General features: G+C 41.6%; 3 protein-coding genes across 5 annotated transcripts in view; all 3 read left to right on the top strand.

Moving 5' to 3' along the window:
* LOC109855860 (kinesin-like protein CG14535) overlaps positions 1-5930 on the top strand; it is a 138764-nt gene extending 132834 nt beyond the window's left edge. Inside the window, exons 6-12 of the mRNA XM_020430525.1 lie at positions 1124-1336; positions 1580-3232; positions 3717-3965; positions 4466-4921; positions 5119-5391; positions 5768-5850; positions 5919-5930. Coding sequence (XP_020286114.1) covers positions 1124-1336; positions 1580-3232; positions 3717-3965; positions 4466-4921; positions 5119-5391; positions 5768-5850; positions 5919-5930 — 2939 coding nt within the window. The remainder of the gene's footprint in view (positions 1-1123; positions 1337-1579; positions 3233-3716; positions 3966-4465; positions 4922-5118; positions 5392-5767; positions 5851-5918) is intronic.
* Positions 5931-5964: 34 nt separating this feature from the next.
* Positions 5965-6920, top strand: LOC109855859 (kinesin-like protein KIF26A). Its single transcript, XM_020430522.1, has 2 exons — positions 5965-6083; positions 6428-6920. The coding sequence occupies exons 1-2, from the start codon at positions 5978-5980 to the stop codon at positions 6601-6603; spliced, it is 282 nt and encodes a 93-aa protein (XP_020286111.1). The 5' UTR covers positions 5965-5977; the 3' UTR covers positions 6604-6920.
* Positions 6921-11999: 5079 nt separating this feature from the next.
* Positions 12000-26769, top strand: part of LOC109855851 (nidogen-2) — a 20314-nt gene continuing 5544 nt past the window's right edge. For all 3 annotated transcript variants that reach the window (XM_020430514.1, XM_020430513.1, XM_020430512.1), the window contains exons 1-11: positions 12000-12245; positions 20693-20971; positions 21219-21424; positions 21509-21600; positions 21828-21974; positions 22617-22850; positions 23016-23544; positions 24655-24821; positions 25172-25300; positions 25398-25496; positions 26068-26238. In XM_020430514.1, coding sequence (XP_020286103.1) covers positions 12015-12245; positions 20693-20971; positions 21219-21424; positions 21509-21600; positions 21828-21974; positions 22617-22850; positions 23016-23544; positions 24655-24821; positions 25172-25300; positions 25398-25496; positions 26068-26238 — 2284 coding nt within the window. In that variant the 5' untranslated portion in view covers positions 12000-12014. The remainder of the gene's footprint in view (positions 12246-20692; positions 20972-21218; positions 21425-21508; positions 21601-21827; positions 21975-22616; positions 22851-23015; positions 23545-24654; positions 24822-25171; positions 25301-25397; positions 25497-26067; positions 26239-26769) is intronic.

Here is a 26769-nt window from a genome sequence, read left to right as displayed (position 1 = left end):
AATTTATTTTTTTCTTTTTTATCTTTGTAGCCACTTTTACACAATGTTCTTTTTATAGTTTGCGACTAAAGATGAAAAAAACACACACATAGAAAATACTTTCTACACTAATCGTCAAGACGTGCTTCTATTGATATTTGTCCCATATTTGTTCTTTTACAGTTACATGTATCTGCGTGAGATTCATTTTTACTTAACATCTCACGCAATCGTGACGTTTGTCAATCTTTCGTTTTCAATCTGACATAATTGATAGCCGACAGAGCTTTCTTCGTGATCTCCGTGAAACCCCTTTATCCGAATAAACTTTTCTCGTAACTGCCTCTTCCTCGTCCACTCTTTTACGACCAGGTTGCTTTATTTGCAGGGCGAAGCAACGACGACAATACGACGATTGCTTCGGCTGATTCACGCGCCCATATTCCGTGTCGCCCTTCGTAATTGCCCTTTTACGCTGATCACTATTTACAGCCTCGCGTTTCGCATTACGTTGATTATTCTCCACGTGGATTCTCGCGACCGACCGATCGTCGCGAATACGCGGAACGCGTGATAAAGCGCGATACCGTAGATATTTCTCGCGACATATCTTCCGACGTTTTATCGACGTCGTAACTCAGAACGAGGCGTCCCGCGGATATCTCGAGCCCGGCTTCGACCGATTTATGGCACCGGGTAGTGCGCACCTGCATCTCGATTCTTTTCGTTTTGTTCTCTCGGCGGATATTATTTTTCCGCGAAATAATGGAATCAAATAAACGGGGGAATTTTTCGGGGGAGGAGGGAAGGAACTTCTCCGCGCGGAGCTCCGCGATGAAATTCTGTACGCGCGGTGAAAAAGCTGAGAAAAAATCTGATTTACAGTCTTTTCTTATAACAAATACGAAACAAACATTCTTGTAATATTGTTAATAAAAAACAATTAAAAAAATTATCTTTGTATTTTAAACTAAAAATAAATCTGCGAAAATAAATTCTGTTCCCGACAGATGTAAAACACACTGTTACGTAAGAAACAATACAGAAACGTATTTTCTGTATTGCGTTTATTCCACGATGCGCTACACGACGAGATATGCTAAACAGCATTGCGTAATACCGACGATTCTTTTATTATTCCCAGACTCGGAACAATCGCCGGCCGTGTATCTCAGAGACGATCCGCTGTTTGGTACCCTTCAATTGCAGCAGCACAGCGAGCTTCGCGCGCCCACGGCTGAACGAGCGGCTTTCTACCTCGACGCGGCGGTCGCCGGTCGACAACGAGAGGACGGCGACGCTCACATGCTGTACACGCTGCACGTGTATCAGTACAGCGTAGCCGGAAAAGGTGGAGGTAAATAAATCCTGTCTTGTGCGAATCTCTAAATCACTGTGCTGCGGTTTTCTGCTTTCTCGAAAGCGAAAACAAAAATATTTTACGGAAGAGAAACTTAACTTGGTATTTTTTTAACGCTGATATATACATATATATATATATATACTTGTTTGCTTTTAAGCGGCACTCGCTTCTATTTTCCTTCCGCTTTGTATTGCGCATTTAAGCAGAACGAACGTTGTTTCTTGACTCTGTGTGTAGTTGCGGGCGGTAGAAGTCGGCTGCACTTGATGGACCTTGGAAACTCAGACCGCGGCAAGTCCTCGGGCGGAATACCTCTTTCCGGTCTCGGCAACATTATACTCGCGATCTTCAACGGTCAGAAACACTTACCGTACAAAGAGCACAAACTCACCCAACTGTTGAAAGAATGTCTCGGTTCTCTGACCTGCCACGCGGCTGTGATAGCTCATGTGTCACCCAACGCTCAGCACTACACGGAAACGCTCACCACCGTTCAAGTGGCGTCTAGGATCCATCGGATGCGACGTCGAAAAGTCGGCAAGATGGTCGGAAGCGGGACGCACGGGGCGGGAAGCGGCGGAAGTTCCGGCGAGGAAGCGGCGCGACAGAACAGCGAGTGCGATCCGAGTTCGAGCGATTTGTCGGCCGACACAGTCATCTACGTGGGACCGAGCGCCGATGACGCAACCGACGGCGAACATCCGCCCGTTTACATACCGAGTTTGAACTCGGGCGACAATCGTTGCGCAATGGGCAGAGTGCTTCGCGGCTCAGCCGCTGAGAAACCCTGCAAGTCTTCGGAGGAACGCAGTCCGGCTCACAAATCCTCGAAGACGGTGAAGACGCTGACGCAAACCGCGTCGAAGCAGACCTCGCCGGCGCACAGCGCGACCCCAAAAGCGAGCCCGGCCAGAAAGAACTCGTCCAAGAGCGCATCGACGTCCAAAGTGAACGATTCGCCGAGTAGCAAAATTCCAGTGGCCGCGCCTAGCGGCGCGTCCGACGAGCAGTGGATCGACGGTCCGAGGATTTCCAAGTCGAAAGTCGCGGAAGCCAGGCACTTGCTGAAAGATCCTCACCACAAGCGAGAGACTTGGGTGGACGGACCGATGCAGTTGACCGGCGCGCCGTTGCTGCAGCTTCACACTCAGCATCAGCACGCGACCTCCGGTTACGGTTTCATGGACAGTCACAAGAAGAGCATGATTAGGAAGTGGGTGGAGAATCAATCGTCGCAAATACAAAGGGCGAAACATGCCGCGCCGCGGCTCGAGTCTTCGAAGATGACGTCTTCCGGCCAATCGTCCGGTCAGTTCAAGGAGTTGACGCAGTTCAAGACTTGCAGCGGCATTGAAGACGACGACACGTCGTTATCAACCGCGGAAAGCGACAGCTTGAAGGCGAACGAGATCGAAGATATAACCGAGAAGCTGAGCGCCAAGTTGAATCTACTCAACGTCAAGTCCAACACGGATTCGGGATTGGATTTAACGGCCAGTCCGGTGATGGACGACAGCGTCGATAAGGGAAAACTCGATTTGCCGGACGACGAAGATGACGACGAAGAAATTGTCGTGCCGCCACCGTTGCCGCTGATTGAACCGCTCAGCAATGGAGTAAGCAGAGAGGTTTCCATGGAAAGTCTCAATCTATCGCACAAGGATATCGTTCTTCCGTCGAGACATTCGTTGTCTTCCGAAGACGAAATTCTGGAGATCGTCGAAGTGGAAGACTTGGAGCCGGTACCTATGCAGGACTCGTGTCTGCAGGTGACCGAGGAGGACATCGCACTCTGCATGGGTGAGAATCCTCTGCCCGAGAGCGATCAGGAAGAACATCCTTTAAGGATTCTTAGCCAGGAAAATCTCACCGTAGTGTCAACTTTCACAGGTGAGTCAAATTTGCGTCTTCTAAATAAAATCAAAAAATTTGTTACTTTTCCTAAATAATCGATTTTTATATGATTTTTAATTGACGAAGACCGTTTTTCTAATCGCATTCAATTTTGATTTCATTTTGTGATTATTTTTTGTCGCGAATAAACTTAGCGAGCGAAAACTTTTGCAAAAACTATTCTTCGCGTCGTTTTTTTTTTAATCAACTTTTCGGCCCTAAAAGAACGCGCAATAGGCCGCATTGCGCAGCAAGAGACAATAATTTTTTTTTCCTCGAAAAAAGAGAAACACCGATGTAATTACGTGTCATTGCGTCCCTCTTTCGAACCAAGGCGGACAGCTGCCCGCTAGTTTCGCCATTTTCTCTCTCTCTCTCCTCCCCCTTCCCGTTTTCGCTTTGTCCACCGGACGGTTTCTTTTGCACGTTGAGATATAAACTTAGACGAGCGAAACGTATGAGACAGAGAAATCATTTCCAGACTCCATGTCGGTGATGTCGGACACAGAGAGATACAGACCGCATTATCCGCCGCCGGTTGGCGCGGGTGTTTTACCGAGGCCGTACTTCGACCACGAAGACTTTCTCGAGCAGGAGACCAGGCACAAGTTCGATCAGTTGGCCAGACTTCACGAGCTCTACCAAAGCAAACTCGCGCTCGCCAACGTCTCCAATTCTGTGACTTACCAGAGAGAAAACTCCTCCACTGTCAACGTGCGAGACGCTCCATGTAAGTTTTAACAGGGGGTTTTCGCGAGGGTCGGGATGCTCGGTCAGTCGTATGAAAACAAAAAGAAAGAAAAGAAATAGACAGATTACTTTTACCGTTCGTGATATCGAATTCTCTCGCAGACGGACGTTGCTTGTCACACTCTCGTCGGGATTATCCGCACTATCCGTACACACGAGCTTTAACGTCTTGCTCGCGAGGTTCGGATATATTCAATCGTTGTGTATTTTGCAAGATACTAGTTGGAAGCAAGATTTTTTTAAATTTTTATTTCCAAAAGAACGACGCTTCTTACAATTTATCTGCGTCTTGGCGGAGTGGCAAAATAATAAACTTGCGAAACTCAAAATATGAAATTACGGAAAAATCAAGATCGGTCACATTTGATCGAAGATTCGTTATCGAACAAATATATATAATCAATAGACTTTAATCGAGGCACTATATAGCCAACTATCCTACGATCTACATCCATAACATTAACGCAGGACAAATTCCAGCAGCGACCACCTTCCGTCCGCCATCTCGCTGTCAATCCTTGTCTCTTTCGGACGTCTTGTTCAACGACAACGCGAGCAATCACGGCAGCATCTACAGCGAGCCCGCTTATATAGCGGGCAAACCCGATCAGGAAAAAATCTGCGACAATTGTCGTCAGAGCATGTCCAGACCCGCCACAGCTTCTTATTGGTACCCGAGCAGCGTCGCTCATCTTGCAAGTCCAAGAAGGTACTGCGGCAAACTGGGCGACTGCAACATCTCCAGCCTCAGGCATCCGGACGGAGCGTCGAATCCCAATCTCAAGGAGGAGATCGAAAGGATACCCGGCAACGGAGCGTCCGGTTCGGATCCCGAGGAGGAGTACATAGAGGCGAAGAAGTTGTTCACGGCTGCCGAGAGATCCGAGAGAACGGTAACGGGAAAGTCCGACATCGAGGAGGATTTAAAAATTCAGGGTACGAATCGATTAACGCATTGCGCGCGCGCGCGTTTTTAGGATTTTAAATTTATTACGAATAAACACATTTGCATTTGTAATAAAATATCAAATTAATTTACAGCTTGGCGCATTTTCGTCGCTTTTGTATAAGAAATTATTTGAAACGATGATTTCTGTTAAATACACGTTTGTGTATTTCTTTTTTGATTTTAGGCGGTACACCTATGCAGTTAGCGATGCCATCTCCGGCTCCGTCCTCCGGACGAATGCAACGCAAGATCCTCATCGGTTCCACTTTCGGTCTGAACAAGGAGGGTTCCGATTCCGGTGCGGACACAACACCACGCGCGACCAAGCTATCACCGGCCACGTTGTCTAGACATCGCGCCGAGAGCTCTGGTTACGACAGTATCGTTAGGGACAGCGAAACGAGCAGCATCGCCAGCGACTCGTCCAGACAGACCGGCGCGTTACAAGAACATCAAGGTAATTGTCAAGCGTCTATCGGCTGCTTGTGTTTAAAAAAAAGCGCGCGCAATTATTGTGACGACTCTCAAATCTTATTTCTCTCGCCAACAATAATTCAGAAGTAAAATTTTGAAATAAAGTATCAACTTTTTTTCCGAACTCTTGGATTGGCGTGCGTTTGACAAAAATACTTATAATGAAAATTTACTCAGCCGTTGTTAGTTCAATCGCTCTGTCCGAATCTATCCGCTTTGATTCCGCTTATTTTTTCTCTAAACCTATTGAATTTTTTTCGAATTCGCGATCGAATGTACAAGATACTACTCGGAATCCTTCTTGAGAAGGACACGCAAGCCCTCTAAAAACAGTCCCGCCGTGCGGTGATTCTCCTCAGGTGGCGCGCTGGGAGTTCTAACTTCGACGTTGTGCGGGTGTTTCAGCGGTGGAACGGCGGGCGGTAGGGTGCGGGCCTCGGCGGTTACTGGCCCACTGCCGGGGTCAGCCGGGGCCGCCCGCGGTGGCGCCGGCGATTCTCGCGTACACAGGCGAGGACGTAGACATCCTGGACAGGCGCGCACGGGTGCGCTCGAACCCACGTGGAACGATGTCCAAGATACTCAGCCTGCGCCTGCGCCAGCGCCTTCTTAGGCTGGAACTGCGCAACGCCAAGAAGCGTCTCATGGTGCCCGACACCCGTTGGGACTACAATCGTAAGTTTTTTTTTTTTTTTGTAAAATAAAGCAAAAATCTTAAGAAACAACAACTACGTATAAACATTTCTTTATTACACTTCAGGATTTCTTAAATTAAATTAAAATTTTTGTTGAAGTGATTTGTGGTTACTTAAAGCGATAAATACGACAGTTTTATCTTTGCTACATTCAACGTAGTTTCTTATTTCTCATCTATTTTATCACAATCTTTCATTACTGTTATTATTATTTTTTATTTGAAAAAGTTTGCACGTATTTTTTGCAGTTGTTAAATTAGCGAGTCTTAATCAGTGATGAGATACTTATCGTCGCGTTTTTTATTGTGTTTGTCCTAAAACTAGTTTACGTGGAGGACAGTATGGACTGGCGAGATCCGTCATTTTTGGAAGCTCTCACGGCCGAGACGTGCATATTGCAAAAAAGAGTGGAAGCCTGTAAGAGCCACGTTCTCTTGGTCACCTGCTTCGACTCTTGTTCTCCTCAGCAACTGGCATCGGCCGAGATTAAGACCACCTAACGTAAATTCAGATCAGCACGCACGACCGCGTGTTGATCGCCGATCCCGCCCACCCACCTATCTACGAATTTAATCGTTGAAAACGAGACGAGCGAGGTCGCCGAATGAGACGAGAAAAATAAATTAAAAGCCGAGATAATTATGGCGTCGATGTCGCTCGACTCCGTCCAGTAGTTATTATAAAATGATATATTGCGGTATCGTCATCGTGTCATTGTACATCGTCGCTACTGTTAAGTCTCGAAAACGATACTATATAGCAAAATTAAAAAAAAAAAAAAAACGCGAGTTTTAAAAAGAAAGAACTTAAAAAAAAAAAAAAAAAAAAAAAAACTAAAACTTTTTCACCGAAATATCGCACACGTACACGCACACACGCATGTGTCTTATGGAAGTTTTATCTAACGGAGTTATATAGCCGAAAAAACACAGAGTATTCGTGGTTTAGAGATTTCGCGGTTGCTTCAGTTTCAACGATAATTCTCAGGATAAACCAAACGAAGACGAAGTTAAGTAATTCTCGCAATTGTTATATGTGGCAAAAACGAGCCTCGATTTCGAAAAGAAATGTAATAATATTTCGCGCAATGTTTATATCGGTATTAACGTGAGAGTTGGTGCTTTGTTCTTTACCGTCTTAATCTTCGTCAGAGAGAGAGCCATTTAGAATTATTATATCGCTGCCATCTTGTGTGATGACTGATGCCATTAGCAAACTATTAAAAGAGAGAGAAAGAGAGAGAGAGAGAGAGAGATTTCCGACCTAAAGACTGCCGGCCAGTCGGCCAAACCGCGTATTCATCATCGGGAAACAGCGATGCAACAAAGCGAGCAGATGAACCCGTCGCGGTAGACTAAGAGATATTCATCTCAATTTAGAAACAATACGACACGCGTCGATATTCGTAAAACCGTAAGTCGATCGTGAAGTAAACAGTCGACCGCGGGACTGAATGACAGTCGAGTGAAAATCGAGAAAGCCGATCACGAACAATTACCACGATTGTCTTGAGAACGTCGATTACGCAATATCGATAATTGAGGTCGGCCACAATACACGAGTGGCATTAACAAACAATTGATTCAAAAGTTTTCCCTCTCTATCTCTGTCTATTGCCGAGGCTATGATTCAGAGAGGGACGAGAGGACTTGTTAAAGCGGCGTTAAGTTAACTAGGGGTTGTCGATGTGGAAATGACTCGTAACGAGGGAAGGTTGAGATATATATTTATGTAGAGATAGTAAACGCAAATTTATTCACCGAAGGAAGAAAAAAAAAAAAATACTCGAGCTTCGATTTTGGGAAAACGCCAAACGAAATAAGGAGAGAAACCACAGTTGGGGCCGCGAGTGAGCGAGCAACGCACTGCCAAAAAAAGTGCAAAAAAAAAAAAACCTTTTATACGATTAAACGTTCAATCAAGTTAACGAAAAACGCGCCGTACGTAATGATGTATCTAATGCACGCACGTTAATTCATGGTATTATCGTAGCTTTAATCGTTATCAGCAGTTACCGCACTTCGTAGGGCTCTGTAACTCACTTAGAAGAACGCGAAGGAGTGTGTGAGAGAAAGAGAGAGAGAGAAAGTTGAAAAGAGAGAAAGGAACGGAATGAGTGCGAGAAAGAACGCGCGCGAAAAAGATAAGAAGCAAAGAGAGAGAGAGATGGAATTAACTATAAATTGTAAACTTTTTGCTAATCGTAAGAGAGAGATTTTTACGATTTGTACGAATGAAACTCGACAAGACGAAGGAAGATAGTTGCGTGCCCGAACTCTTGTTTCCATCGTGAAAGAATGTTTGTGAGGTGAAAGTGTGTGTGAGAGAGAGAAAGAGAGATAGAGAGAACGCGAATAGAGGATGTAAAGCACGGGAGAGGCGCGGGGATGAAGCCGGGAAGAATGAAAATAGGTAGGATGAAAATAAATCGGTGTAGGGGGTAATGCGAGGCAGAAATAGAGGTATTCTAGTTTTCTGAATGCGAGTCGTGGTGGACCGACGGCCAATATCGATGGAAAACCATCCGTTTTTCTCGTCCCGAACTGTTGTACCCTGACGTTCGTTTATGCATGATACACACGTATATGTATATGAATATATAAGCGCACACATACAATGCAAACTTGTACGTGAAGTAACACGAACACGCGACTGATTGTTATGTATATATATATATATATATATATACTCAGACACACACACACACGACCCGCATTTACATTTCGCAATTAGCATTAAATGCGGGCGTCTAATATACCTGAGAGCATGCTTTTTATTGACTTAACGCAACGAAGAGTGAGAGGATCGAACTTTTCACGTGTTATTGCCGACTGAAAATTACGTAGCCGCATTTGATAGATAGCCGCCGCTATACGCTCTAAAACAAAACCGAGATGTAAATGCGGGTCGGTAAAGGCACGACGACGAGCGTCATTTTCACACGGACTCGTAGAACGGCGCCGTAGATTGTCGTCGCCGTTCGACAGACTCGCCCGTCCACGAGTGGAAAGTAAAACGAAAACCAAGTGTGACTCCTTCGTGTCTCCCTTCCCCCCTCCCCCCCGCGTTAGATTATTAAAAAAAAACAATAGTTCTTGTACGCTCGTTTCTCTGTGTCTCACTCATCGACGACCAAAGAGACGTGAGTTCGCCGCTTGAAATGGTGTGTCATTGCTTTATCTCCGTCGGTTCCTTTCGTTCGAGAACGAATGTCCGATATGTATAAATTATATAATTGTTGAACCGATCGTTCGTCGCGCGAGAAAGATTATACTCGCAAATTGACCACAGCGCGCTAATCGATTACTCGAACTGTCGCGATCGGCTTATATACGATAATTATTATTGTAATTAAATTACAGCGTAGCGTTTCGTTCGCCCACACACAGTCTTCCCAACGTGAGAATTAATTAATTTACACGGAGAGACGAATTTTATTTTCGTCTTCTCTCGGTTATGATCGCGGAAGACGACTATTTTATAGTTTATCGCGTGAAACGTTAAAAAAAAAAAAAACGCATTCTCGTGTATGTAATATGTGATGTTTTATTTTACCTTTATATCGTCGCGTGTCCGAATTCAAAAAAAAAACATTGAGTTTAGGAAAAGCGTTTGCCAAGAGCGTGTCAGTCCGTCTACCGTGAATACAACAAATAATAACGAATTATAGTGATAGTAATTATTAATTGTAACTAGCGACCTACCACTTCCACTTTCCACTGGAAAAAAACACACGCGTCTTCTGTATCATATAGTACTTGTACCATATTTATATTTTATATGTACAAATTAGTCATGTAATTTCTTGTAATAAAGATCAATTTACAACGTGCATCTCTCTTTCAAAAGTTTTCTCTTATCCCCTGTTACAAAATTTTATTTTTCTTTTTATAGCACATCATCGAGAGAGATAATCCAATTAATTTTTCTTGTCGTTTAATTGCAATAAAACGCTACAAGCAAAAGTATCGCTTTGTCGACGTTGTAACGGGAGAAATGGGTACAACGAATCACCAGATCGCCACACAAAATTGTTCCGTTCCAAACGGTTTGAGCTACTTCGAAAATAAACAAGCTTGTACTTCGTTCAAAACCGAACGAACGCTGGAAGAAGAACGACCCTGACGAATTCCTGAGACAATTTATTGGGACGTTCTTAAACTGCGACGCAATTCTAGGCGTCGTATATACGAATGTAGGTCCACCTCCGTTAGTCTAACTGACTGGCTTGATGCTTTGTTTCACAACGCGAGAAGTCGCGCTGCACGCGACTTTGCGAAGAAAACGGGCACGACGTTCAAGATAAATCGCGAACCATCTCGGAGAAATTATGTGACGGATGAACAAAGCACGTAATAACACAACACGTGAAAAACACGTTCGGCTTCGTCGTAACTTGCCGCAATTTATAAACGTCAATTTGCTTTTTTAGCCGATACAAGAAAAGCTGGGCTGCAATGTCGCTGCAAACAGTGTGTGTTGAATTATTTCATAACCAACAAAATTAGAACATTTACAAAAGGCAGAGAGATTCAAGCGTTTGATATAATTTTTTAGTTTTTTTTTGTTAAATAAAAATCGAAATTAAATAAATCAAAGAGAACGAGTTGTGTGACAAAAATATAAAAAGTAATAGAAGAGAAACACGCTACGTTTTACAATTTTGAAACAATTGAAAAGTAAATTGACTCGATATGCAAATCGCGCAATTTTGCTATCGCGATGCAAAACAATGCTCGAAAATCATTGCGTCGGCTAATGTCGGCTAATTTAGCTGCGGGATGCGCAACCTTGCAGCCCAATTATGCTAGTCGGTGATAAAATGCGATTATAGTCCGCAATTAAATCCTTAAAATCCACGCGCTGATTACAATATGTTTCGCGCATAATCGCGGAGACCTTGGCATTTGAATGGATCGTTCGCAGATACAATTAAATCAACGACGACGCCGCGTGCGAAGAGAATATGTGCGGCATAAATGCGCCGCGCGCTATAATGCGAGAATGATACCTGTGTAAGCGCCGCGTATGCGCGATTTATGTATCGCGCACGCCGTATGCTTCACCGTGAAAATGCCCAATCTCGCGTCTTTATATAATTATGAGTTAATAATGTTTAAACTATTTTTTCATTGTGTTATTTGCAATAATGTGTCATTTAAATCTCGCGCAACATTTTCTGCGTGTTCACGTCATTCAGAGAGTCAAATATATACGAAACTTCTCACTCGACATGAAGTTCACTCGTCTTCTGATCAGAAAATGAAATATTAATGTCTTCGCTCGAAATCTCTTCAATCGAAACGTGTGCGCTTAAATAATGAGTTGTAACGTTCACACGCAACGCTTAACAATTACGTCTCCAATGACTTCGTCAAGATCGCACAGATATTACTCAACCGGAATTGTTAAACTTCTCAAAGTGATTTTCCTTCACAGGCGTTGCAGAGATTAAATCATTCACCGTGATATATATGTCACAACAGAAAAATAAAGTATCTATCTAATTTTGATTAGTCTGATCTTCTGAGCATACTATATTTATATTCACAAACCGATCCGGAGATCTGCACATCGTCACGCCAAGTGGTCATTGTGCGGCACGAGCGGTTCGTCAGATAGACATCGAATGAGAAAACGAGAAAGAGAGAGAAGTTGGAGAGAGACGCTTCGTTCGAGAGACGCACTCGATTGCATATTAGTCGCGTGTGGTTCGACGGTGGGGAACCGGAGCGGTGTCACGAAATTATCAGCGAACGCGGGAAGCGAGCGTGGAGTTTCATGTGTTCGGAACAACGGACGGACGGTCGCGCCGGTCGCGGAGAAGCGGCGGGCAAAAGCGATTAGGGGGCGGCAAGAAGAGACGTCGTGGCCAAGTCGAACAGCAGTAGCGTTAAGGCAGTCCGAGAGAATGGCTCGTGACGCATCACGCTGGAGCGTTCTGCCGGGCCTGCTGGCCCTAATCGCGCTGGCCCCGATCGTTGCGCCCTTCGCCGCGGCCTTGTCTAAAAACGATCTGTACCAATACGAGGGACCAGGTTCCTCCGCCCTCGAGACTGACCCCAACGGAATGTTAATGTCCGCCGAGGCGGCCCTCAAGACGCCCATCGCCTTCTACGACAAAATTTACAACTCGATATTCGTGAGTACCGATTCGTGAAAATTGCTGTCCGGAATGACATTTCGCATGCTCGTGATCTTCGGTGGTATGATAAAAAACGTCGTCGTAATGTTAAACAAAAACATTGGTGACATTGTCAGTCGAATGCAATATTTTAATAATTAATATCTATATTGAAATTTTGATTTTGACATTGGAGGGGTGCAGTGACGTTTACTAAATTCAATGACTTTATTAAAGAGAAAGAGAGAAGAAAGGTTTAAACAAATTTTCTTTTTTTATCAGAGTTTTAAAAATTGTGTCTTCACACAAATTTTTTTATTGTTATAATGTTGGTGTAATTTATCTTTCAGTATCGCAGCTTTTGAATTTCGGTGCAAATTAAATATTTAAAATTGCAGACAAAATTGATACATAATTAATCTTAATGAAAAAATTAACTTCGATGAAAACGTACGTAAGTTAAACACCTTGAATAAATAACATTTCGTAAATGTTTTAAAATGTGCGTAAATTAGAGTTTTGTAAACGCTAATAGAATATGTATATTACTGTGTAATAACGAAATACAGTTCGTCCCACGAACAAATAAATATGTAACTTGAGAAAACAACTTTTTCTCACACAATTGTCGCGCAGTTACGACATTTAAACATCCTTCTTGATTCAACAATTGCGTTGCAATTTTCTCTATGTAATTTCTCTCAAGATAAATTAAAATAATTCAACAGCATTCTCTCACTTATAAACTGTGCATTAACACGCTGCGTCGTAAACTTGTTATTATTAACTGAGTCTGCTATTTTTACAGTTACACTTATAAACTGATCGTCAAAGTGAAAAACATCACACGTCAAACAGAAAAACGCGACTTTCGATAACCCGTTGCAAATATACGCGATGATACGATATTTTTTTTATACAAGTTACCAAGATATTTTTGTCACCGTGATGTCGCGGACATCACATTTATCATTTTTCTAAAATTATGCTCACTTCTACATTCTCACCTTCAATTTATATTTTCCTGTTTGTGTCATCGCTTTTCGCGTGATTCGTTGTGTTCCTGAAAAAAAAAAAAAAGAAACGTAATAAAACTTTAACGCACAGAATTATCGCTCGCAACTTTTTTTTTGAAAACATTCCGTCTTGTATCTTTGAACTAAAATTCCGTCTTAGAATAAACTCTTTGAAATTGTCTGCGCAAGTTATTTTCTTGTTACTCTTCAATTTTCTCTGATAAGAACTACGCCGACGTGTCTCTCGTCAAATTTGTGCCGGGAACAGATTCATTCTAAATTCATCACAGAAAACTTGAGGCATTAACGAAGACAGTAACGCCAACGTGACACACCCCACGTTATATTTATCTACCCTATCTTCCGGAAACAAAAAGAGAAAATTCCGCTGGCTGTTTATACAGATTAGGAAACTTAGCGCGCGGAGTCCGCGTGACGAACTTCAATTTACGGTCTAGAAAAAAGTTTCCGAGACAGAGCGAGACACGACGAGCGACGCGGTAATTTCTCGGTTAATATCAATTTGTCGCGCGCGCCTAGACGACAACGGAGCCGCGCGCGCGCGCGCGCGCGTTCGGTCATTCTCTCAATTCGGCTCGCGGTCTAATCCGGCTGTGACATCTTCCGACATGACACGAATTCATTGCGCTCGCGATGACGAATTCTCTGGGCGGCGCACAATCGCGCTTAATTGCGACGGACGCATCGCGTTGCGCTCTCGTCTCTCGCGCTTACAATTTACGAGGGCCCGTTAATTCGTATGAATGAATGCGCGCGAGAGCGGCGCAAACCGGAAGACGGTGCGCATCCAGACATACCGCGCGTCGAGAGACGGTGCGATAAGATTCCATCGCGTCGGTGTTTGCGCGTCGAAAGTTTGACTGTGAGCGAAAGCGCGCGACACCGGGAAGTCCGCTTATTAACTATTATTAACACAAAAACTCTCGCAGTTGCTTCCTTTAAGTGACATTTGATGATTTGAAAATTTTACGTAATGGTATCTCGAAAGATTGTTTCGCATATCGAATACCGAGAAGAACGTAGATCGAAATTATCGCACACGCATTCGAAGGTCGTCAAAATTCTCATAAAGACAATTCTGACTGTTTCCTTGTTAGTCACGGACACAATGTTCGAGTCTCGATACGCGCGCGTCTTATTTTGAGTCATCATCGCTCAAACGCACCGGCGCGATCGTTAGACGCGCGCTAACTTAGCGATTAAAAGAACGTTCCGCAGGACACGCGTGTGATCTCACTTTTCCGCGAACCATCGCTCGTACTATCGCGGAGGTGGCGGCATGAATGAACGTTAATTATGCGCCGACTACTCGCGCGCGCAGATTAACGCGAAGGATTCTCATCTCCCCGGAGCAATTTATTACGAATCAAGGTGCATGAGCTCATGCGTGGAAGCGTTTATGCATTACGCCCCCACAAGGAGTAAACCGGCGTTATCAACAGTTTCTCGAATGAGAAATAGCTTTCCCGCTGAAACCGCAAACCTTGACTATACCAGCGGGGAGCATTTTCAGTGAACTATGATCGTGCGATCTAGCGCTCACAGTTTTTACATTTTGATAAAAAAAAAAAAAATACTAGATTCTCACATTGATCCTAATTTTATATTCCATACACCGAAAAAATTATATTCTTGTAAGTAGAAGATTTTATACTTAAAAAATCTTCTTAAAGATTTTAGATGATATTCTTCTGAAATTAAGAATATATTTTTAATTTAAGAATATAATCTTTTTCGATAGTGAGATATATATGTTTTTCTATAGAGGCTTTTTATATTCTAATTAGTATATATTCTTATCAATATTATTATTTAGAGGATTTTCCTTTTAAAATAAGAAACTCTTCTTGGCGCCTACTTTAGTATAAAATATACTTAAAGTAAGTGGGATATATATCTCTCTCTCCTCAAAACAAGAATACAATTTTTTTGGTGTATAAAATTTCAAAGTATTTTCTTTTATTAGAATACAAAACATTTTTAATTGTCTTTTAATTTGTAATAAATATATATAGTTTATTGACGACACATTTTACGCTTTGCTATTTATTGATAATATTCCATGTTTTTCACGACCGCATGCGTGACAGGAGCCTTTAGTCGTCTCGCTGGTGAAATTCATTTTCAGATTGGTATGATTTTCGCAGTCGCCGTCACCAAAGCACGGTATTAAAATCATGATCCATCGTGATCCGTCCCATTCATCGAGGTCCGTCAATAATTCAAGCGTCCGCACGAATCATCGTCGCATTATTGATGACGTGCGTACGTGAGCTTCCCTTATGGACGCGTATCGAGCCGAATCACACGCGCAGAAACTCGACCGGACGAACACGAACGCAAAGTATAATAACGGATAATTGTGAGAGTCTATATATATATATAGACTATATATATATGTGTGTATATATATATATATATATATTTATTTATTTATTTATATAGAAAGATTATAAAAGCTTAGAACAACAGGATTTTGCCTTGAATTAGATATTACCTGTATTGCGATTGTACTATCAATGTTGACGCACAGCGCGGCATTGTGCAGCCACAGCTTTCATATTTTGTACAACATATGATATACGAATTATTACATTTGATCGAGCCTTTTAAATTTATATATTTAAACGCTTTACAAAGTAATTTGTTGTCGCAATAAAACTTAATTAAATAAAAATAAAATGCGGCAAAATTTTTTTACGCAAATTTAACAAACAAACGCACATTCACACGCGACGATGTCGATCGTCAGAAAAATTCACATTATCGCCAGTGTGAGTTTGCGCATACGTAAACATCGTCATTAATCTTGATAATCGAACGCATTAATTCAGCGCCACGAGAAACAAAAAAAAATCGATGCGTTTCCTGCATCTGCTTCTTTCCGAGTGGCGCATGTTTCGTTGTGGGAAAACGTACAAAGCACAGTTTAAAAATAGCGTGCGCCACTTGATTTCTCGTAAACACACCGAGCTGAAAACAGATTCCGACGATCTGTGTTCTCGATCTTCTCGTACGCGGACGAGAAGAACGTCTGTTACGGCGGTAACAGACCTCTCGTATGCATTTTTCCCGTGCTCAATCAAGCGCTTGCATCAAGATAGACGATAATACGACAGTCGGTTTGCAACCGCCGTGCAATTAGCCTTGGCGTTTTCCCACATTAGTTAGCGGGAGGCGGTTAGTGGGAGGAATTGCGAAATTCTCCGCTCGCGATTCTTCGTCTATGTCGTCGGCTGTGTCATCGCCGACGACAAAGTTCAACTTAAGCTCGGCACGAAATTCTCAATTAATTTTATTATCGTCTCTTCCGTCGTTTCTCTAAGTTTTCTCTCTTTACACACGTGGCTGTGAACTTCCGGTCTACATACACACCTCCTTGACGTAACCTTGAAATCATCTACGGAGAAACGGAAAAATCCAATTGCGGTGTCAAAGAGAATTGCTATTGGCCACAATTTTTTAAACATGTGTTTTAATTCTTCGCTCGTCTTTCTTGACTCTAGGTCCAGTCCGCTCCGTTTCGTCAGCAGACAGACATTTTCGTGGGTGTGCAATTTGTGCCGGAAATATGCGAGGAAAGGTAGCGCGCCAAGTCTTTCGCGGCGCGAATGCAAAATCGAATGCAACAATAAAGTTAATTAATGAGATCGATAATCCAATCGTAAGAGAGAAGTCGTTAAATATTGTTGTGCGAGCCCACAGCACGGTGACAAATATCGCGAGTGACACAGATGTATATCACGTATCCGCGAGCGAAAACACGACGATCTACTTAGAGAACCTGCCTACACGACAATCATCTCCATTTCGTCGGTTATCGCTGACGATTCGCAATCATCAAAATGATTGCGGCCGATTGCACGATTGCGTTAGCGCGTGCGCTATGCGTTACCGAAACCGTCGTTATCTCCTGCCGTCATCGTTACCTCACGGTCGCTGCTATTATTGTTGGTGCCCGATTGTGCACATGCACCGTAAAGGTTACTATAATAGACCGAAGTCTCGCGCGATTCGCGTGTACGAATTCGACGCATTTATTGTGACTCAACGTCCTTGTGTGCGTGACGAATGAGGCGAGTTACATTGATCGTCTAGATGGTAGAAAAAATTTAATATGGCACTTGTAAAAATCGTTATGATGAATTAAAAACAAATTTAAAGTACTTTTAATTTTGTGTAATTGTTTAAAAATTTTATACGACTCTCTTTCACGTATGTATGTAACAATAAATTCTTTCTTTGACAAAGTTAGAATATATGCGCAGACGAAATAACTGTCACTATTTTAATTAATAATATATAATTGAAGTTTTTAATTGAAATAAAAGTTATAAATTCAATTATTAAAAGTTTAAATTCAATTCTACTTATTGGTTAGTGTACGTGATATTAAAAAACACTAACTTTGATGAACACGCAATGTAACGCACTCTTGCGCACATTATCCCAGAAACATCTGCGAGATAATTTCCGTCGGAGAGGGAGGGAGAGGGAAAGATGAAAAGGTCATCAAAAAAGTTTCCCTCAAAAAGTTCCGCGTTTGAAACTGAAATATTAGTCAGCGCGTGGGAATCGATCTCAAATTTCCATTGGCGTGCTCGACGTTGCCCGAACATCAAAACGTTATCGACTAGGTAGAAAGAGTTCGGGCAGGCAGTTCAAATTTCTTCTATTACTTCCACGCGGTGCTATCTATTTTCACCCGTTTTCTCTCTCTCTATTCACCGCGATTACATATGTGTGCGTGCGTGTCATCGGCTCGATTCTGACCTATGACCGTAGCGATAGCCTCGGCTGTGATAACGGCCCGGGTTCTCCCACTAGCTTGACTTACGCGAATGTCAAAACGTCCGAGCACGTTTAGACGAGCTTCGGCAAGACTATCAATACCGGCCTGACATTGGCCAGGCATCGATTATCGGGCGCCTCGTTGACCGATAATGATTATCGGCTCGTATAATATCGATTGCATATTGAAAAAAAAAAAACAAAAAGAGCTTCCACGTGTTTCCGATCTAATGACAGTTAGACAGTTGGCCTTTAGTGCACTTTGAAAACAAACGCAAAGATATATCTCTCGAAAGGTACTTCCGCGACAAAAGTATAAATCTTAAAACAAATATTAATAAACGCACAATCTTTTTGACGACATCTTTCCGTGTGCATTAGTGACTGAAATAAAATCATGAAACAAGTCTAATGTCAGTACGGTGTGTCGCAACAAGGGATTATTACTTTGTCGCCCTAATTCGTGTCAATTCTCTTGAACCGGGTCGCTCGTTAACGATGTGCGACATGCGCGTTAAATTCGATGCGGCGCCCGTGATATTAACCTCACGTGAAAACAATATAGGTCATTTGAGCAATCGGATGTTCCAGCTTGGACTTTGAGTGGCGCATAAGAATTAACGTCGACGAATCAGAACGTGAGAAAACGAAGATTGATGTTACACGAACATTTGAAATCTCTCTGTCATAAATATTAATCGAGCGAATAATAATTGTTACAAATAATTTCTCTCGCTTAAATGTAAAGATAATTTTACTGTTTAATAAACTATCCACGTAGGAGAGAGAATAAAGTTGTGCGAATTTTTTTTTTTATGCGTGGAAATAATTAGAGTGCGAGTCGTTTGCTAATTTCATTCGGGAAAAAAAATCAAGAGACAATAGAACACGATGGTAACGTCAAGTTTACTTAATTTCACAGTGTTGAGTAATATCAAAGTTATTAATACGAAAAGTACTGTGTGTGAACCAAGTCGATTTCTGCCTCCCAGCGCATTTCGAGCGGTTCCATCGTTTCGGAGAAATTTAATTTTGTCTCCTTAATGACGAACGAATTTTTTTTCTACAAAAAAAAAAAAAACAAAAGAAAAGGGAAACAGCTGGATGTTTTGACGTTGCACACACAAAGAGAGTGCATCGTGTCGAATATAGTGCAAGAACCGCGCGTTTGGCGCACATCATTTTAGCCAATTGACGAAACGAGTCGGCGCGACCTCAGTGGGGATGACATAACGGTGTCTCGGCTTGTTTCTTTTTCGTCTCGTTTCCAACTCCAGAGACCGCGGAGGTATTTTTCGCAACGACTGTTTCACTTACTCGATTCTTTAAGAAATTATATAAGAAGCAAATCAAACTGTCTGAGAGAGTTATAGTCAAATTTAATTTGAATTTAAAATTTATATGATGTACGTTGTAAAATATATTTTGCGCATACTTTTCAGCGCTCGTGTTATTGTTTCTTGCTTATAGTTTAATTCTATATATTTATATAAATAATTTTATATATATATATATATATATATATATATATATATATAAAAGAGCTTGTACATTTGTATGTTATCTCGAAGTGTACAATCACAGTAATATAATATGATTCTTTCAAAAAATATTGTATCTCTCGTTACTCTCTACCAAGATGCTATTTTTGCACTCTCGAGACGAGATCTTCGCGATTCTTTTTGCGAGTTTACACGAGTGCGACCGCGTCGTCTTCTCGGGCAACGTTATAATGAGCGCACGTCGTTGGGTGAATGACTCCTCGACGACACAGGCGGTCGCTCATTAACGTGCGTGTATATCGCGAGACTTGCGGAGAGAGGACTGACTACGCGCGGGGAAGGCGCACAGAGAGAGAGAGAGATCTCCCTCCCTCTAATTGTCATCATTGAATTTCGCTGGCAGCACGTGCCGACAATTTACCTGCTGACCCGCTGACGCCGGCCGACCTTCCATCCGTGTGCGCATCACCGACGGGATCTGATTTACTGTCGCGTGCCGGCTGCACGCGAGTGCACAACTCTCGGAGTTTAACGCGCCGGTGCGACGACTCAGGTCGACGCACTCCGCCATCAAGATTCACGTCGCGAAAAAACGTCGTGACGAATGTGCGTTTTTAAGCTCAGCTTTGCGAGAAAAAAAAAAAAAAATTAAAGCGGCATAAATATACGCGACATCAGTTAAATAATTAATCGGTAGACGCTGCGGTGATAGGAGAGATAACACAAATTGTTTTTTTAACTTTTTGTTTAATTCTGAAATATGTGTACAAAGATAGATGAGAGAGAAAGAAAGAGAGGAGAGAAATTAAATAATTACGTGCAATAACGAGCTAACGTTTGACATTTGTTTTTCTGATGAACAAAACTTGTCAACAACAATATTCGTATGTCGCTCTATCTATGTGTCGTTGCGGATACTTGTCAATCGCTCCGTGTATAAATTTTGCTATCAAAATAATTTATATTTCTAAAAATTCTCTTACTTATATAAATAAAATCCCTGAAGACGTACGCGTAGAAATCGAATTTTCCAATATTTTGGAATTTTCATTAAACGCGGAATTGAAATCGAGGCGATGCGGCTCGTGTCGATTAATGAACGTCGGAGCTAGAAAATCGGTTTTCTCGATTTCAGGTAAATGGAAATGGCGTTCTCTCCTTTGCCAGAGCTATGCAAAGGTTCTTCAATATTGCGTTTCCTCTTGACGATCCCGTCATCTCGCCTCTCTACACGCACGTCGACACCAGAGCCTCGGGAACAGTTTATTGGAGCGAAACCGATTCTCCCGAGATTCTTGCCAGAGCCGGAGGATTAGTTCGAAGCGCATTTAAGGACGCCATCGATTTCGTGCCGACGCACGTCTTTCTGGCCACCTGGGTGGACGTTGGCTATTACAACGAGCGAAACGACAAGGCAGGTTATTTTCACGGTCAATAAAAACATTATTATATGCTTCTTATTTTCTTTCGAACAAACCATGTCATAAAAAAATTCGATAATATCTCCAATAATTGATATTTAGAAGTAAAACATTTTTTTTTTTTTTTTAATTTCTATCGCCCTATCGTCAGAGAAAAGATACGGAGAGATGTGAGAGACAAACGCGCGCAAGCAAACGTCTTCGAACATTTGAATAACAGTCACCGAGTTCGTTTTTCAGGTGAATACTTATCAGGTCGCTATATCATCCAACGGCACGCACTCCTTTGTCGAGCTTCTGTATCCGGAAAATGGCATACAGTGGATTCAGGGTGAATCGCATCCAAGCGGGCTTCCAGACGCGAAGGCGCAGGCTGGATTCATGAGCGAGGGCAAAATGTATACCCTAAGGGGTTCGGGCACGGACCAAATTCAGAATGTCGACAAGTGAGTAATGGAGAGCGCGAAGATGTGGTGGCCGGTTGTATTCGCGCGCGACGTATTTATGGCGGCCTTTGCAATTGTTTTCAGGTGGTCGAATGTAAACAGGCCTGGCCAGTGGCTGTTCCAAGTCGGTCCGATTGAGGAAGGCGAAAATATCAAGACACCCGACAATATTCAAGGTAATATAGATTTAATGTGATTTTACATATAATTAATCGTACTCACATTTAAATCGTCCGAAAATATTTGCTTTACTAAAAGAAGAAAAAAACATTCTTACATTGTTTCTGCCTCCTGTTTTTTTGCGCAAATGTAATTGAAAAATCACAAAACTAATTCGTTATTTCCACACACACACACACACACACACACGGTCTTAATTGAATTAATTATATGCACTCGTTAGACACCATGACCATGCATCAAGCGGCCAGCTGCAGAACCGGCGCCACCACTTGCCACAGCAAAGCAATGTGCATCGATCACGAGATCGGATTCTGCTGCAGTTGCAAGCAGGGTTATTTCGGCAACGGGAAATCCTGCCAGCCAAACGGTAAGGCTATTTATCAGCAGGCAATTGTCGAAAACTCGTGCAAACTCATTGAAAGATAAGCTCGAGCTAATGGCATGCAAACGCGACCTTTGAAGTGTTCTCGAAACCGGAATAAAGAAGGGAGGGATCTCTAAGAGAGCGCGTTTTCCCTCTGAACTTACTGCGCGACGCTCCGTCTAACGCGAACAAAGGTACTGCAGAAGTCGTTGCAGGGCAAATAGATTCAGCGCAGTAAGTAGCTGCGCTTTCTTGCCCGTGTTTCTCTGATCTATTCATAGTTTACGAGACTGATTCTTACGACTTCCATGGTAACATCATAAAGACGGAGCGAACATGAATACCTCGAACCGGATCGCGCGGCTCTTTGATGATCGCGTCGCTTGCATTCGTCAATAATTCCGTTCTGGAAAAAAAAATCACTACTGTTTTTTTTCTAAGAAGTACAGAAAATCGAAATTGTGCGTTTTGTTCCCTCAATGTTTGTTTTGTTATCGATGTGTGCAAAAACGAACAAGAAAAGAGTATATTTTACACATATAAAATATGATCTCGATAACTCAATAATCGTAACGTAATAGCGAAGACGTAAAAGTATTGTACATTGATTGTAAAATTGTTTTTTTTGAACGATTTGCTCTTCAGACGTGCCTCTTCGTGTTATTGGCCAAATATCCGGCACGCTCAACGGCGTGGAATTTCCCGCAAGAGATCTTCAGTGCTACGTGCAAACCAAAGACGGGCGAACGTACACCGCTTTATCGAGGGTACCCGAAGAAATTGGCGCTAGTTTCCAACTTCTGGGAAATTTAGGCGGCGTGATCGGCTGGTTGTTTGCGAAACCTATTAGCGACACCGAAAACGGATACGAGCTCACAGGCAAGAAGCTCACGTACAATCTCTACGAAGTTTGCGAAACTATACCTATCTTAATTTGATTATAATTTAGATATATATAAAAAATCATTAGTGTATGATCACATTGTGTGACGTTGAGAGTTCCAGTTCCACGCAAAAATATTCACGCAAAGTCATTTGATATAGGCGGCGTGTTCAATCACACGACGGAACTGTCCTTTCCGTCGACCGGCGACGTAGTGACGATACGCAGCAATTATCTCGGATTGGACGTCTTCGGTCAGTTGAAGATGGAAGCGGAGATTACGGGTACGGTGCCGAATCTGGAGAGAGACACCAAAGTGGATTACGGTGATTACGACGAGCTATACACTCGCGCCCAACCGGGAATGATACGCTCCCAAAGCGAGCACACGATCAAAATCACGCGAGGAGGTGACGACGAGAGGGAGATCGTTTTCACCCTCGATCAGACGATCGGTTATCAAGAGTGTCCGTACGCTATCTTCGATCCCGACGACGATACGACCAGATTGAAGTTCTTCAGAGGCATTACCAGTTACGAGAACACCGAAGGCATCATCCGATTTGCCGTCAACACCAAGATAACACCTCTCGAGGAAGAAGATCCGTGTATTCAAGGACGAGAGAGCTGCGGTCCTCACAGTTCTTGCGTGGTTGACGGAGATAGCTTCAGATGTGTGTGCAACGCAGGGTGCGTATCTGCCGTTAGCTTCTTTCTCATTCCCGCACCGAAAAAATTGTATTCTTGTTTTGAGGATATCCCACTTACTTTAAGTATATTTTATACTAAAATAGGCGCCAAGAAGAGTTTCTTATTTTAAGAGAAAAATTCTCTCAATAGTAATATTGATAAGAATATATACTGATTAGGATATAAAAAGCCTCTATAAAAAAACATATATATCTCACTATCGAAAAAGACTATATTCTTAAATAAAGAATATATTCTTAATTTCGGAAGAATATCATCTAAAATCTTTAAGAAGATTTTTTAAGTATAAAATCTTCTACTTATAAGAATATAATTTTTTCGGTGTATTCTTGCTGTATTTATATCGGTCCAATCAATAACATATGGAAGGTAACGGTGCATATCTGCCACCGAAAAAATTGTATTTTTGTTTTGAGGATATCCCACTTACTTTAAGTATATTTTATACTAAGATAGGCGCCAAGAAGAGTTTCTTATTTTAAGAGGAAAATCCTCTAAATAGTAATATTGATAAGAATATATACTGATTAGAATATAAAAAGCCTCTATGGAAAAACATATATATCTCACTATCGAAAAAGACTATATTCTTAAATAAAGAATATATTCTTAAATAAAGAATATATTCTTAATTTAGAATATAATATATTCTTAATTTAAGAAATAATAATATAATTTAAGAATATATTCTTAAATAAAGAATATATTCTTAATTTCAGAAGAATATCATCTAAAATCTTTAAGAAGATTTTTTTAAGTATAAAATCTTCTACTTACAAGAATATAATTTTTTCGGTGCGTTTTCTTTTTTTCTACCGTTTCAATTAGTTTCTGTGTAACGGGTTTCTCTACACATAGAGAACAATAATTCAGAAAAAGCTTCTTTATCACATTATGCGAATAATAATGTTTTCGCGACACTTTTGTTTGTGATTTCAAAAAAGTTTTTTATTTATCAATTTATGATTTTTTAATCGATCTTTGAATCGCGTTCGATTTTAAAATGTAGACGCGTTATGCTTTATTATTGAGTAGCAAATAATTGTTAATTATAAGCTTATATTACATTATTACATTATTGTGAGAAAGATACCAGTATCTGTACGAGGAGAACGGCAGTGCGATTTGCGTGGATGTGAACGAGTGCACGGCCGGTAATCACATGTGTTCACCGGACGCTCAGTGCATAAATCAAGAAGGCAGTCACACGTGCCAATGCAGACCTGGTTTTACAGGAGACGGTCGATACTGTGAAAGTGAGCGCGCATTTATTACATTTTTCATCAACATATAAATTTTTTCATCTACAATTAACGTCTGAATACCAGTCGCAGTTATCGTGTAACGGTAACACATCTCGCAAAGCCGATAAAGTCTTTGCTGCTGATAGCGATGAAAATAGTCTTAACATCCGTTAATATTTTTAGCGCAATATTCTCTACGTTTGAAAATTGTTAATTTTTCAATCTTGACAAAAATTCAAAATTCAAAAATGTGTGAGTTGAACATTTAAGTGTAAATTAAAATTTACATCAATTCTATCAACTATTTGTCAACAGTATTTGGCACTACATCTGATTCTGTGACAAATTTTTGTCCGTGATAGGATTACCGTCTTGCGAAGATACTCGCTGCGGAAATTACGAGCAATGCGCGATGATCGGAGGTGCACCCACGTGCATCTGCATGCCCGGATTCGAGGACACGGAACAGGGTTGTTATCCTTCTCAACAAGGTACGTTTCGAGGATACAAAAACCCTTGTGTAAAAGACCGTCAATCATGTGACACACTTTTTACTGATAAGTTTGAAAACTGTGTATTTTTACACAGCACCCTGCAACGAGGAGGATAACTGTTCGCCATTCGGTATGTGCAGTTTCAACCCAAATACGAACAGGAACGCGTGTGTTTGCATGTCTGGTTATATCGGTGAGTAAAACGCGCTCAAGGATATTTCTCTTGCCTACTGTTAATAATATTTACGAAGGGAAAAATCAAACACACTTTGTGTGAAACAGTGTATAAAAGTTTTGAAAAACACAAATATGTAAATAAACAAGTGCTTTGTAAATAAGATGTAACAAGAAGTAAGTTTAATTGTTACAAGTTATCAGCACTATATGTTCATACATGAGACATATGTATGAGAAATATTGATACGATTTATAAAAGAGATCGCATTTGTTAATTAACTTTTAATTAACTTGTGTGTTTTATCTCTCAAAAGTTTTTAGTATCGTGGTTACTTGTGTAATTCGAACAATCTTCTTTCGCATACGATATTATGCGGCACATACATTGCGACTTTTAATTTTGATACGAATTTTCGGAGAGAAGCACTTTAGTAAATGGGATAATTAAATTGGGCGACGAATTTTGTGAACCGCTATTTGTCGCGTGTTACAACGACGAGTGATCCCGTCGCGTGAAACGCGCAACGACCGCACCGCAATTTGTAAAGTGTTTTCTGCTCGTTATTCACATATGCGATTATTTACAGGCGATGGGTACACGTGTTACTCCGAGTCCGATGCCACCACAACAGACGAACCGCCGCGACCACAGTGCCTGATTGGGGTATGTTGGTGTCCGACTGGCTGGGAATTCCAGAACAATACATGCGTATCGAAGCAAGAGGGAGAGTACACGACGGTTGACTACAACCGAGACTGTAAGTTTGCATGAAAAATAAATCTCGTAATCGATAAATCGCGTACCACGCGACTTTTCGTGCAAGTTTCGCAAAGCTTGAGAGAAAAAGAGAGAGAGTTTTGTTCGCGAAAAACAAACACGATCAATTTCCCTTTGTTGTTTGAATGTGTGAATTATAATATGCATGCGGCGCATGCATTGTATACAGAAAAATTATTTCAAACACACTGTGGTAGTTACACACGATCGCACGATAATAATTCAATACGTACTTTTAGTGACTTTTTTTACTTCTATTAATCTGACAATAGCCATTCGACAGTTAAACGACACAAGAATTTACTGCTCTTTATTTGATTTTGTTCCTGCAGTTTTTTTTTTTTTTTTTTTTTTTTTTTTTTTTATTTCTGACAGAAGCTGGCGTAGCTTAATTGAAGATAATAGCTATACATATCTCGTGGTTTTTTCTCGCTCTGAAGAGAGCATCGCGTCTGATGCGTGTTTTTTACGAGAGAATTCTTTAATTAAAAGCCGGACAAAGACGTTTAAG

Source organism: Pseudomyrmex gracilis, unplaced genomic scaffold, assembly GCF_002006095.1.
Source record: "Pseudomyrmex gracilis isolate BER0280 unplaced genomic scaffold, ASM200609v1 scaffold_100, whole genome shotgun sequence".
Taxonomy (NCBI): domain Eukaryota; kingdom Metazoa; phylum Arthropoda; class Insecta; order Hymenoptera; family Formicidae; genus Pseudomyrmex; species Pseudomyrmex gracilis.
Note: the sequence above shows the minus strand (reverse complement) of the source record. Positions and strands in the feature narration are given on the sequence as shown.